Below are 14,559 nucleotides of genomic sequence, written 5' to 3'. Positions count from 1 at the left end.
TCTTTATTGAGCATTTCCAGGAGCACAAACACCAGAATGAACCTCCAAAAATGCACAAAGCAATTCACTGAACCCAATAGTATTTAGTATTTAGTAAATTTAGTAAATTTTAGTATTTAGTAAATTCTAGTATTTACTTCTAGAAACTCTCCTTATGAGTATGTTTGGGGCCCAGTTTTTCAGGAAGGGTCTTTAGGAAATGAGCAGCTGATGTTATGGGGTCAAGTCAATAACCGCTTTGTTTGTCTCTGAGAAATCCCCCTGTTCCAAGTCTCCCCTTGATACCGGTTCATCCTGTATATTCTCAGAGGCTGTCTGAGCACCTAGGAGGGTCTGGCCTTGAGATAAGCACCTCTGCTTCTCTCATCTCAATGTCTGGAACAGGCCCGCATTCTGAGACGACTTCCTCCTGCTGCTGAGTCCCAGTCAGGTGGCCTTAGGAATGCACGCTAAGAGCAACTGTCTTTCTCACTCTCAACCAAGTTTGAGGTGAAAGGTAGGGGACATTTTTGTAATTGCTGCCTTGCATTTAAATAGTGATTAGAAACATCAGTCTTACACATGCAATGGCACTTCCCCATCTCGCTTTCCCACTGCGGCCCTCTCCCCTTTTTCTCTGGACTACTGTCCAACCTTCCAGAGAAAATTCTGAATGTACATGAGAGGAAGTTGTCCTTCTTTTGCATTCTGCAGGAAGTCTATGTCCATAATTAAGGAGTTACTATTTTATTTTTCTCCTGGTGGGTAAATTTAATGGAGAAAAGGCAAGATACTAATTTCATTCCTGTACCTCTGTGGCATCTCAACATATAACAATGCTACATTTTTCAACCTGGGGCAAATACATATCTTTGCATTTGAAAAGCAATGTTTTAAGTAGGGTATCACATGTTCTTTTGGTTAACTATTTTGTTAACTAAAATAGTTGAAGAAACCCTCTGATTGAGAAACCCTCAATCAGCACTATGTGTTTAAATGTTAAGAATAGTTTCTCCAAAAACATGGATGCAAACTAAATATAAAAAACTGTGCTATTAACTATTACTGACTAAAAGATTCTGTGCTCTATTAAAACTACCATTCTCCAGTAACATTTTGTAACTTCTAAGAGATCTAAGAAAGGTTCTTCATCATTAATGTCAACACAACTCTAGCATTTTTTGGTTAGACATCACCCCTTCCTTAATCCAAAATATACTTCCCATCATAGTCACTTGCACTGAGTTCAAAGCAATTTGAACTCAGGGCTACAACCATGCAGCATTTTCAAACATGACACTTTTAAATATGACACACTTCAAGCACTTTTAACCTGTACTGTGTCACTTCTGAATATTGTCAATGCAATATAAAATATAAAAAGTGAAAAGGCACATTTTAAAAATCAACCTTTTACTGGTTTATAGGGTTCTACATTTGATTTACACAACCTGAAGGAATGTTTGCAGAAACACCTAGCATACACTGCATTTACTCTACTTGTCCCAACCATGTATGATAGCAGTTGAGGTTATTACTACTTGCCCTAACATGTCTCAAAAATATTCTGTAAGAAGACAATACCTCTTCATGTTCCTCTTCATTATATTCTTCTGCCTCATCTCCTTCTTCTTCTTCCTCTTTATCCTTGCTAGTTTCTTTTCCCTTTTCCTCCTCATCTGAGTTTTCCCCATCTCCTTTCTTTTCCAGCTCCTTGAAAAATTAGCAAAATATTGCCACATCATTTGAACTTCCAACTGAGACCTTCCTTGTGGTTTTGCTCTAGAAATGAAGTTGGGTGGGGAATGCTGAAAGCTGCACCACTTTTTTCTGCCTAAAGAGGCACAGAATTGCACCCAAAGAAATTTGTTGTAGGCTGCCAGGTACTATCCTTAAACAGGGCTGACATTTCATTTGATACGACCATATAAAATAAAATGCCAGTGGTTTTCCTATTAGGAAATGATTTGTGATATCACTTCTCAACATCCCTTAGTAACAGGTCACCAACCTTGTGGCCCTACGCTGCACTGATTCTAACCTGGCTATAACCTTTCTGTAATGAGGGGCCCAAAACTGAGCACAATACTCCAGTTGTGGGCATACCAGAGTTGTATAGAGTGGTAGTAATACCACTTTCCCTTTTTCCATGTCATTTATGAAAAGATTAAACAGGATCGGCCCTAGGACAGAGCCCTGGGGGAACCCACTTGTCACTGGCCGCCATCCCGACGATTTCCCACTAATGGTTACCCTTTGCTTTCAGTCAGTCAACCATGCCCTAATCCACCGAACAGTGCTTTTGTGTATCCCAAAATTCTTCAGTTTCTCCACCAGGATATCATGGGGCACTTTGTCAAAGGCCTTGCTGAAATCCAGGTAAACCACATCCACTGCATCCCCTCCATCTAGCCACCTCAAAACCTTGTCATAGAATTCCACAAGGTTTGTCTGGCAGGACCTGTTTTTGCGGAAGCCATGTTGTGTGGCTGCCAGCCTCCCTTCCCTATCTGGCATGGCTAGATCTCTCTCTATTATGAGCCTTTCCATTGTTTTTCCTACAATGGACATAAGGCTAACAGGTCTGTAATTCCCCATGTCCCTTCTACTTCCCTTTTTGAAAACTGGGACCACTGATGCCACCCTCCAGTCCTCTGGAACGTCACCCGTTCTCCATGAGGCCTCATAAATGGAGGCCGGCGGGTGTGAGAGAACCCCTGCCAACTCTCTAAGTACTCTCGGGTGTAACCCGTCAGGGCCTGGCGCCTTTGTAATGTCCAATGCCCTGAGGAGCCCCTCGACTTCTAGGGGGGTGACTCTAATCTGTGCAGTGAAAGATGCTGCTGATCATTATTACTACATTGCGTTTATGTCCCACTATTTTTTCTCAAGCTTGCTTACATGGTTGTTCTCTTCTCCATTTTATCTGCACCACAAATATGTTACAGGTAGGTTAGGCAAGAGTGAGTGTGTGAAGAGTGAGTGTCAAAACTTAGCAGAATTCATCCTTCTAGTTTTTGTAGACACCCTTTTGTGTTTGGCCCTGTTCATCACAAACAGATGCTGCTGCATGTGATGCAAGAGTGGGGCACTGCTTCCGCAACAGCTGTATGAGGCTTAATTCCCTGCGAGCGCCACACAAATGCTGACTGTGCTCACCAGGGACTTGGACTCATGGCTGCATCAAAGCTGACTGGAATCTGGGGAGCTGAGTGCAGGGAATACAACAAATTCCCTCCCCGCAAATGGATTCCTCACACATCTCTATCAGTTACTGGCCCAAAGTAACCTGGTGAACTTCAGGGCCAAATCAACAATGAAATCCAGATCTCAAGTCCTGGGGCAACACTCTATAACTACCACACCACACTGTCACTTCCACACTATCCTCGTTCTTTTCTTTCCCTCTTTCCCCCAAGTGGCTTTTCTTCATCTCTTTTCTTTTCTTTCCCAACTACTGTTTAAGATGAACAGTACATTGCCACATCAACTGATCTCCTGCCTTGTAGTCCCCCTACATCCAGAAGGCCACACATGCTTCACCTCTGGTTTAACAATACCACCCAGATGCACAGTATTTGTTCATGTTTGCTGGTCAAGGACCAAATAATTATTGTATTGTATTGTTCATGCCATTTTGATAACTATTCTGCCATGTACCCTAACATAACCTTCAAGAAAAGTACCAAACAAGCCAAACAGCATCTTTCAGCTAAGTGAAAGCACCCTGAATCACTACATATATCCCTCAAATCCTTCTGTCATTCCCCCAACCCAGCCACCACTTCTTTTAAACCTCTGCTGACAATTCCCAACAAAGAGCACAGCTGAAATGAAAGATAAATAGGAGGAAATGCACTGTATAGAGCAGGCCTTACCTCTATCTTTTTCAGTATGTCCACATTAGTTTTGGATGTTGCAGTTTTTGCCTTATTTGGTTTTCCACCTGCCAAAGCAAGAACTTCTTACCCTGTACTCTCCAGAATCCAGGCAAAGATAGTATGTTCTAAGTGCATTAGCTGGGTTCATGCGACATGACAAGCAACCCTGCATCCCTTTCATACTTTGTGGGGGAGGCGTGTTACCATGATCTACCTGACAGATGATCAGGTGGTTTCTACATTATTGTGGTTTTCATTCTCCCTGCTTAGTACTCTTGCTGATGGCATCTGTTCCATCAAGCCACTGCACCTGAAATTCAATCTGAAGGTGCATTGCTCCCTGCCTGTATCACTTGCCTCTTCCTCAGGCTTGATGACTGGAGCAGATTCTGCAGTTGACACTCTTTCCAGTAACTGCATACAAGGACCATGGAAATCACAATCATTGGTTTGTACAATATGACAGGCTATGGTGTTGCAGAGACACCATAGAACAATCCATTGTTTCTTTTTGAGGTTTCTAAGGCTAAATTCATCATGATGAAATATCATCTCTGAGTTCAGACAACATGTAAGACCAACAATGGTAAACAACAACAACAATAATCATGGCCTATTGTGTTGTCTGAACCCAGCCATTATGTAAGCAACAGAATATCTTATGTGGAAGCCAGTGAAGCAGGAAGAGTTTGGCATACTAATAACCAAACCATTATCTGGAATACTCATGGGAAAAACCTGTATCTGCTTTTGTTCTAGCAGATTCATTGAATAAAACCTAGAAATGATGCATGTGTTTTAATAATGTAACATATTTAAAAGCAAAATAGAACAAAATGCTATAAAAGCTTACAGTTCTTTTTAGTTGGTTGGTTTTTCCTCAAGGTAATAATAAATATATTATTTCAGAATTACTGATCAATTACACAATGATTTCCAAACTTTTAAAATGCTAGAATTTAAAAGGAACCTTAAAAGCAATTTAGCTTTTAAAATGTTCCTCTTTTCACTTCTATTCAAAATTTTATCATCCTGTTTGAAAACATTCAAATAAATGAACAATTAAAAAACCCTAGAAGAGCAAACCCATGACAAAACATCCTGAATCTCAATATACAGGTATTAAATGCTGCTTAATATGGACATTACCTTTTTTAATCCTTTTCTTTGGTTTGAGCTCCTTTGGTAATCTTCTCCAGTCTTGCAAAAATACATTAAATTTTTATTTTTTTGATAGAAATACTTTTAATGAAACTATATCCAAAGGCATTATGGTCAGTGTATTCTTCAAACAGCCCTGAGCAAACAATCTAAGCACACAAAAAGTCTTGCTGAAGGCAATGGACCCTAAAGCAGAATCATTCAGTTAAGATGGGAGGCCCACCCACATCTGCTGTCAGTGATGGCTGCAGGAATGCCAGAATTGGCCATCATATTTCCTTACAGTACTAATTATGGCTATGTACACACGGTATGATGATTTGTGCGCTGGCATGATTCTGAGCAGCCTCTTGTAAGGCAATAAGGAGAGAGTGACACAGACTTGTTTGGGCATCATACAAGATGTTGATTATGACCTAAATCATTTAGATTTTAGAATCACACCCATTATGACTTTGAGGAGAGAGTCAACAAATCACAGACCAGAATCACAATTCCCCAGCTTTTCAAAAAAAGTGTGACCCGCTGGACTTCCAAGAATTTCTTTCTCTGGAAAGATGTGACATCTGGGACTGAATTTAGCAGCTCTGAATAAGTTTGTCTGGTTGGGGATCTTATCCATAAAGATAATTTTATAAAAGTATCATCAGTAACTGTATAAGTGATTGACCTGAATTAAGTTAGGCAAATGTATATCTACTCAACAACATTTTAAATGGTGCTCAAAGGGAGAACTACCTAATACTGCCCCCCACCCCAATGAGCTTTACATCTAAATAGAAAAAGAAAAAAAAAAGAACTCAGCATTTTGCAGAGGACCTGGAATTAACTTATCTTACCTGGAGTCCATTCTTGCTTATCACCATTTCTCTGCAAGTACTTTTTGCTGTACCTTTCAACAGGTACAAAACCTGGAGACAAAATGTAGAATTGTTGGATTCACTGACCATAGATTCAAGCAAAGCCAATTATGAATCAAAAGCTTCATTTAAGCATGATGCAAAAAGTTTATCAGAAGGATAAACTTCATTTTATTGATGGCAAATGCTTGTGCATTTGATACAAGGCTTTTTGGCAAAGCAATTATTTTATGCAAGTGATCACATCAGTGTTTTTTTCTTTTCTAGATTATGAACAGGTAACAAACAGAATAAGGAGGTTCAAAAGTGTAAAGTAGAAGGCAAAACAGTAAATTTTCCTACACGTTCTCTTATATCAAGCATTCACTTTTTTTCTCCACAGGTTGCTCACTATGGAGGGTGATTTCCCACACTAACAAAAGGAAGGTGGCGTACCTTGGAAAAGTTACCAGATTGAGTGCATCCACCTCCTATACCTCTTGGACAAAGGAGGATGTGTGCAGAACCTCCCACACTCACATAGTATACGCATAGCAAAAGCATCCCAAATGCAAAAGTAGGGGTGTTCTCAGCAGAACCTGTACTGCAGTTGAAAGGTTGCCATCCCAGAACTCTAGCTGACTGGGAAATGGAGAGACTCAAACCCTGGAAGGTAAGATTAACTGTGAATTGCAGATTATCCTGCAATTGCAAGGAAGATGGTTGTTCTTTGCTCCAGAGATTTTTTGAGAAAGTATGTGTTATACACTCCTCTCTTCCTCAAGCAGAGGGAAGACCTTGAGAGGTGTTGCAGGGTTTGTTTGCTTTGGACTTGCTTTGGGGTCCAGTAATATTTTTGTAACAAAAGCAAATGATACAAGCAAGCAGAGTGAATAGATTGCGGTAGCAGGCAGCCTAACAGTTAGTCCTGCACCGATTCTCCAAGAAAGAAAATGCACTCAAGTCCTTTGTATTTAGAATTGATGCTCACATTCAAACTACCTTCTTCGCTTGAAGAGGATGAGGATGGGGTTACACTGAACCATCTAAGTAAACTGCTCCTTTGGGATACCTTGTCCAGTTACTAGCTCCCATTATCAACTGATCCTCCCTGTTAATAAATGGTCACCTCAACTAAGGGGTCAAAAAGCGTATCAACTTTTATAAATAAAGAACCTCCAATTTTAATCCAAATGTTTTCTGTTGTGCTAAATATGCTTTCCTATAACTATAATGAAATGCTTAGAAAACAGAAAGCAAACAATGAATTAATCATCACTTTCATATTGCTACATTTATAATCTCCTTCCACAAATCTGAATTTAAAGGGTAAACATTGTAACTTCTAGGCCCATCAAAGAACCAAGTTTTTAAGTAACCGATTATTGTGCCTGTACAACATAGTACTTAAATCATTGTATAATGGCAAAATAATTCATGTGTCATTCATAGAATAAAATGATATGCCAAACTAACCTTGATTGTCCTCATTTTTGGACATAAAATAAGGTGTCTTTCTCATGGCATTTCTAAGTTCTTGTTTTAAAGCCAAACAATAATCTTCACCCTCTCCTGTTTTCAGTGGTATTGGTTTGAAATCTGTTGTCTATGAAAATCAGACACATAAACTGGGTTAAATACATTGGAGTAAATTCAATTTACAATTAATGACACAGTGGAAAAGAAAAAGGCAAAATTCCATCCTGCCCTCCCTTTCACATAAGAACTAGAGCAAGCCCACTTTTAGCACAATCTCCTCCACAGTGGTGCCCTTCGGATATTTTGGACTACCATTCCCATCAATCCCAATTAACATGGCCAATGGTTAGGAATTACGGGGCTATGGTTCAAGACATCTACAGGACACAACCCTGGGAAAGTTTTCTACAGAGCAAGTGGGAAAGCTAATTACTGGGAATTTGTATTACTACTGTCCAACAGCCAGCTCTTTTGCCTAGTCCGAAGGTAGGAACAGAAGATCCGCTCTCAATATAATAAGATAGCTGCCAAGGGTATAGTGACTTAATTCCGAAGGTTTATATGAAAAAGGAGTATGAAAAGAGTATTTAAAAACATAGCCTTAAACAGTAAATGGGATCTAAAACTAACAACAATTTGACTACTGATTCCCCCCGCATAACCATGTAGCTTATGAGGGAGGCTAGAAATCCAGTAAATAAGTAACATCCAATTCTGCAAAAGGGACAGTCACTTTGCAAAAGGTAGACAATTTCACACAGAACTTACAACACCTTAGTATTATCTAAGATCCTAATGGTTATAAAATTAACCATTTAAGAGAAGGCGTCTTTGTCTACTCAAACTTTGCTCAAAATGACCTGGGATAGAATTACTTTGAAATTAACTACATCGGATTAAACCTAACAGCACACAAGTAGAGTTTGACTTGTGCAACAAAAGTTTCCCTTGCTCTGTTACTCACACCTACCAAAAATGGTCCAGACAGCCTTTCCACTGTCTAGAACAGATTTTGGGTTGTGTTGGATGCACCAGGAGTTGATCTATCAGTGGTTTCCATTCTGCTTACAGATGGCCAGCACTGACTACATCATATTGGCCACATCTGCACATGAGAAGCCATGGTGATTTCTTACCCCTTGTCATGAGCAGGTCTCTCCCTCCCTCTTTTCTCTCCAGCAGATACTTTTATTAGAGCTTAACAGGTTATAAAACAGTTTAATTCAAAGTGTGGGAGAAGTATCTGGCCATGTTAAGGGTTGAATCAAAACTGAAGCATCCCTTCCCTCCTTTTCAGTAAAGCTTCTGACTCTACTCTCAGGACAGCTCCTGCTGCTTGAGGGTAAGGCAGCAGGAACATTGGACAATTCATAACTGGTCCACTTATTTTGCCTGCTGTCTCCTGACAGGTCAAGGAACTCCCTCCCAATCTGCTCCTCCGCCAGTTCTGAACGTCCTTTACCAAGGCAGGTTAGTTCTCATTTTGCCTGAGAATCTTCACTAGATAACCTCAAATCACCAAGTCATCTGGCCAACTCTGCTCTTCCCTCTCAGAAATGGGCAAATCCATCTGAACAGTTTGCATGGTGCAAGAGTTGCCCCCTCCCCTCATATCCTTGTCATGTCATTTCTGGTTTCCTGAAACCATGGAGATAATCAATGGTATGTTCTAAAGTTTCCATGCTTCACCACAGCTTCTCTAGTTGTCCCCATCTGGGTTTTCCTTTTTACCACTGTTGATATGGAAATACCATAGAGTCCCATGAAAGGAGTGGCCACAGGAGCTCTCTACTACCCTCAGTTCCCTAGCAACATATGCCACCACTCACATTATTCCTACTGGCTGTTGTGACCATCTCCATTTTCTTTAGAAACAGAGAGAAAGCAGGTAAATGCATGAAGGAAGAAGGGGTGAATTATGGCAAAAATATATATTATGATTTAATAAAAATTCCTTTGGGGGCTGGAATGACTAGGAAACATTGCTAAGATGGAGGTATGCTTGGGAGGTGGAAGAGAGAGAACCCGCTTTGAAACCTCAGTGGACCAGTTCAGATGAAGCTGTTGAGGTCCGTAAGGAACAGCCAAGTAAGAAAGGAGATTTTGCTCCTGGGGCTGCTGAGAAGCATGGTGAGAGCAAGAGCACAGGGACTGCGTTGCCCTGGGACCCACATGCTATCTGACTGGTAGGTTCAGGCAAAAATCTGCACACTATAGAAGCTGCACAAGTTGTTTGCTGTGACATTTGAAAGGAACTATAAACTTTGTAAGGTAATGTAGTAGTACAGAGATGAATTCTTTCTGTTGTATGCAGGCTGTATCTCATAATTCTCTCTTTCCTATGCAGGTTATATCTCTGTGGAAGCTGACTGTGAAAGAGATTTCCTCCTGAGCTGCAAACTTGTTAAGAAGCCTAGTCTTTCTTTTCCTTCCAGGCTCATACACAAAGAATGGTTCTGGGGTCCAACCACCAGTTTTCTGACAGTCTGCATACCCCTGCTGAATAAACAATGGAACTCAGATCAGGGCAATGATATGGAGAGAAGAAGCAATCCTGCTCCCAACACAAAGGTATTAGCAACTTGATTGTAACTGTGCTTAGAAAGTAAAATATATTGCTTTAAAGAATACGAAAGTATGATTTGGACTGCTGTGTTGCAGCAGCACAAAGACACACATTTATTTGGAAGAAAGATTCACTACCAAATAAATACAAACTGGATCAGAGCCATAGTTTGCTACTCCTTTAATTGCAAATTAAATTTTACATTTTAGGTCTCTGTTTTTAGAAATTCTCCTCTTCCTTTCTCTCTGTATACATGTAAATCAGTAGAAGGTGTTTCTTGAGCAGTGACAGGTGCACCCAGAGGCTAAAGCACAGAAAGAGCTATGACACATTTCATCATTGTCAAAGCACAGCAGCGAAGACCTTGCTCTTTTTTTAATAGCAGAAGCCCAACGGCAAGCTGGTTGAGTGAAATGAGTGAAAAAATGAAACAATTAGGGAAGTAAATCCTCCAGCATCAAATATTTATTTATTTATTTTATTGCATTTATATACCACCCCAATAGCCCAGAGGGCTCTCTGGGTGGTTCTGTTGTTGTTGTTAGTCGCGAAGTTGTGTCCGACCCATTGCGACCCAATGGACAACATTCCTCCAGGCCTTCCTGTCCTCCACCATCCAAACATTAAAACCCCACCAATCCTAAAATAAATAAATTGGCTACACCATGAATGAGTATAAAATAACATGGTTAAAATGAATTAAACAAATAAAAGTACCATTAAGATTAATTAACTTTAAAATATTGGTTATAACATGGAAGCAAGACCTACTGAACATGGTGAGTCTTCCAAGTTATCATAGAAAGAATTATGCTGTAAGGCTGCAATCCTATGGTTCCTGGGTGGGTATCCCAGCAAATCTAGCCCCTGAGGACTAAGCGACCCTGCACTTGGATACACCAGCCCAGCTGCCATTGAACCTTTTGGGGCCAGTTCCAGTGCCAGAAGTGGGAAAATGGGGCATTCTGGGAGACAACATGGATCTAAAGGACCTTCCAAATCCACAATGGTTGTCTCCAGACACTTCCTCCCAACCATCTGCCAATCTATAGCAGTCCAGCACCTGATGTGAATCGATTTCCTCACCTTAAAAATAATGGAAGATATACTCCTTTTTATAGATTGACCAGGTGGAGGAGAAAACAAAAAACAAAATAGCAGAAATGCTGCTCTTCTCTGTCACTCTGCCAGGCTCATGTTGGTTGAATTCTGGATTCTTCTAAGGCACTGATGTTGGTTCTCTCCATGCCAAACTGTAGAATTGCTCTGTTAGTGCTTTGGTTTGGCAGGAGTTTTATTTGTGTGTCCAACACTGACCTCCATTGAATATGCTAAAGGAGAAACAGCTTGTAAAAGCTCATGTCATAATGAATCTGATACTCCTGAAGGTGTGAGACCACCAACATATTACAGACTAATTTGGCTACTCAGCAGGAATTTGTCCCATTCTAGTAATGTGAAGCTGGTCAAAACCACAGAGGAAACAGCAACAGATATGTATGGATCATGCATGTTCATCTTCTTTGTCTTTCATTACAGAAGATCCAATCATTCAAGTTATTTGAAAGACCAGTTAAACCAGGCACAACCCATACCTCAGTGAAGAAATATATGTCCCGGGTACAAATCCCAGCATGTTTGTATTGTTTCAAATAAAAGGGCTGTGAATTTTTTTTCCTGCAGGCCCTCAGAGGCTGTTACTAGTGACAGAAATTGTTCTTCTCTGAATGAGCTAGAGGGACTCATGTTCTAATGTTCAGACATGATCTCTGTCTGTCTAGACAACAGTACAATGAACCACCCATGTTCATTCTGATAATGATTTTGCCTGATGTTCACATCAGCATTACTGCATTGATAGGAAGTCACCATCAAATTAAATCAATCTTCAGCACTAGGCTTTTTTCTTCTCCCTCACAATTGCTTCACATGTTCACCAGTCCAAGGCTTATTTAAACCATGGTATTTGCAGTGCTTTAGTTTGAATATGGCCGCCTACCCATACCATCATCATAGCTTAAATAAGGCATGGTGGGCTGTTTGATTGTGCAAACCATCCCTGTGTCTAGTGGCCTTTAAGAGGGCAGTGACTATCCACTGATTCTTGTCAACTACAGTGGAAGAAGTCTGACTGACCAAGGTGATAGAAATGATCTGAATAAATAAAGCTATCAATTGCTAGTGATCGTGGTGAATGTGGATGGGTGGGAAAGATGCTCCTTGCATTCTTTGGGAAAGGGAGATTATCCTGAAAAAGTAATCTCTATTCTGTGTGTCCTGCAGAGGCCTACTGAACAGGAAATTGGAAAATGGGAAAAATACATTTTGAATAGACTAATGACTGTCTCTGTTTTGCATGGAGCTTTATATACATCAGGAAACAGGCAAGGGGCCCTGATCTCTCAGCCAGCTTGTATAATAGGAACACACTGCATCCTTGGTGGGCTGTCCTGTTGTGAGAAGCATTGTGTAGCAATCCCCTCTATGCTGCATTTAGTGGATGTGTCACATCCTTGTACTGAACACAATACAGAAAGAATTATTGCTGCCTTTCTAGAATCAAAATAAAGAAGCCTTCATGTTCTAAGACAGCCTTCCTCAACCAGGACCCTCCACAGGCATTGGACTAAAACACCCATTATGCTGTCTCTGGATGCAATGAGTGTAGTTGTTCAATGCTTCTGGAGGATACCTTCTTGAGGATGGCTGTTCTAAAGCCTCTTCCCAACCCCTGTGCAAGGTATTCCAGATTTTTCCTTGATTTTTCAGCTTTTAACATTAAGGGACGTTGATGGGCAAATCTCTTTTACTCATGGAAGGGCACAAGTAAAAATATGCAGTTAGTTTTTACCCAAATCACACCAAGAAATTATTTTGCACAAATTCCAAAATTCTGATTAATGAATGCAAAGGCACTTGAATGCCTGAAAAAAAGCTTTTACACTGTTTTGATTGAATTAAAGATTGTTTCATAGGATGAAACATCATGAAATATACTCAACTAACTCCACTTAGGATTTGTTCACTTTTGTGCTAATCTGCACTAGCTTCACAGAGTACCTTTGAGTTCCCCATTATATCCACAAGTCATCTGGCTATGGATGTGGCCTACTGTTTTCCAGTACTAATTTAACATGGACAGACTCTGGACACTTCCTCACTGTTTAAATAATAATAATAACTCATTATGATTATTATTATTTCATACTACCCAATAGCTGAACCTCTTTAGGTGGTTTACAACAGCCCAAAAAATTACAATAGAGAATTTAAAAGCCAAATTTAAACCCCATTTAAAAAGCTACAATAGCTTACACATATTAAACCACAAGGCCTGTTAAGCAGCTGAAAATGATAAATTGTGGCATGCATGTGCAATACACCACTCCAATGGCACAGTGTGGTTTGGGATTCTGGCCATATACTTACAGGATATAGTGGAGGCGGCTGGAATACTGCTTCAGGGAGTGCTTCACCTCTACCAAAGCCAATCACTTCAATGTTGAAGGTCAAGGAAGCACGCCCCCTTCCTCGGCCTGAGCGGGCCATTTTGAATTACTGAAAAGAACAACTTTCATTAACTGAAAGGTTGTTTCTAAAAGCACCTTAACAGGTAAGATACCACAACAAGTTGCTTTAAATAACATACATGCACACTTCCCACTAGTTATCAAGCCAGCCCTATGCACTAAAAACCCAAACAAAAATAGAACCAAGAATGTGCATGCTGGTTTCTTTCGCTTTTATTTTTACGAGCCATTTATTCTATCGCTATCTGGGACTCCTTTTTTAATGCAAACCATCACATGTCACACAATGACACATTATCTCAAGCGAGCCAATATCTTATTGTCACACATATTTTTGATGCAGGACAGGAAATAAGTCCCAGTGATTTCATCAAAAGAGCATTCCTCCAAGCTACATACTGGGGATTAAGGAAATTATCCTCAGCAGACTGATTTAAAAACAAGTATTACTGAAGTTCTGACCAAGGAACATGTTTACACCTGAACAATAAACCTGGATTTGCTGACCTGTATAATTAATTGAATATCACTGTTTGCCTTCTAATCTACTTTCCTTAAGGTTACAGTTCTGCACATGGTTAAAACAGACCCTTTTATGTTGGCAATGTTTCAACACTTACTATCTGACTCCTCTGCTCACAAATACTGGGCAACACTGAACAGGAAAATTGAACTAGGGTGCAGTCCTATATAAGGTTAGACAGAAAAAGTTCTATAATTCCTAGCATGTCCTAGCCAGCTGTAGGATTTTCTTTCTAAACATGCATAGTCAGTCAGTCAAAACCTTCATCCCCTTTCTTAATGTTTCAGCACAATTCAAGTATTACTTTCTTGCATTCCTCTTGCAACCCATCATCCCCTCATTAACAGAACTGGACTTCGTAAAACAGAATTTGCTCTACTTGCACAAATGCTCATTAATGTTGATAGGCTCACTAGCACAAATGTGCTAATCAAATTACTGCAAATCTTCCCTGAAAGTGAAAATATGGTTCAAAAGTCCATTGAACTACATGACTCAGAAAAATGTTACTTGCTTTGAAATCATGAGTTGGATTCATAAATATCTGGATTCATTTGATTCCTTTGTGAATTTCTCCAACACCCCTAGATAAAAATCCATG

The 14,559-nt window shown here is 40.0% G+C and overlaps 1 protein-coding gene across 5 annotated transcripts in view; it reads right to left on the bottom strand.

The window, feature by feature from the left end:
• POLR3G (RNA polymerase III subunit G) overlaps positions 1-14,559 on the bottom strand; it is a 36,032-nt gene that overhangs the window by 4,184 nt on the left and 17,289 nt on the right. For 4 of the 5 annotated variants that reach the window (XM_044445826.1, XM_044445824.1, XM_044445825.1 and 1 more), the window contains 6 exons: positions 13,335-13,463; positions 7,337-7,466; positions 5,861-5,932; positions 5,010-5,060; positions 3,858-3,925; positions 1,564-1,692 (listed from right to left, as the gene is read on the bottom strand). In XM_044445826.1, coding sequence (XP_044301761.1) covers positions 1,564-1,692; positions 3,858-3,925; positions 5,010-5,060; positions 5,861-5,932; positions 7,337-7,466; positions 13,335-13,454 — 570 coding nt within the window. In that variant the 5' untranslated portion in view covers positions 13,455-13,463. The remainder of the gene's footprint in view (positions 1-1,563; positions 1,693-3,857; positions 3,926-5,009; positions 5,061-5,860; positions 5,933-7,336; positions 7,467-13,334; positions 13,464-14,559) is intronic. The other variant, XM_044445828.1, reaches the window with a different exon arrangement.

Source organism: Varanus komodoensis, unplaced genomic scaffold, assembly GCF_004798865.1.
Source record: "Varanus komodoensis strain SLA01 unplaced genomic scaffold, ASM479886v1 scaffold5, whole genome shotgun sequence".
In the NCBI taxonomy this organism is placed as follows: Eukaryota; Metazoa; Chordata; class Lepidosauria; order Squamata; family Varanidae; genus Varanus; species Varanus komodoensis.
This window is presented reverse-complemented; position numbering and strand designations above follow the sequence as displayed.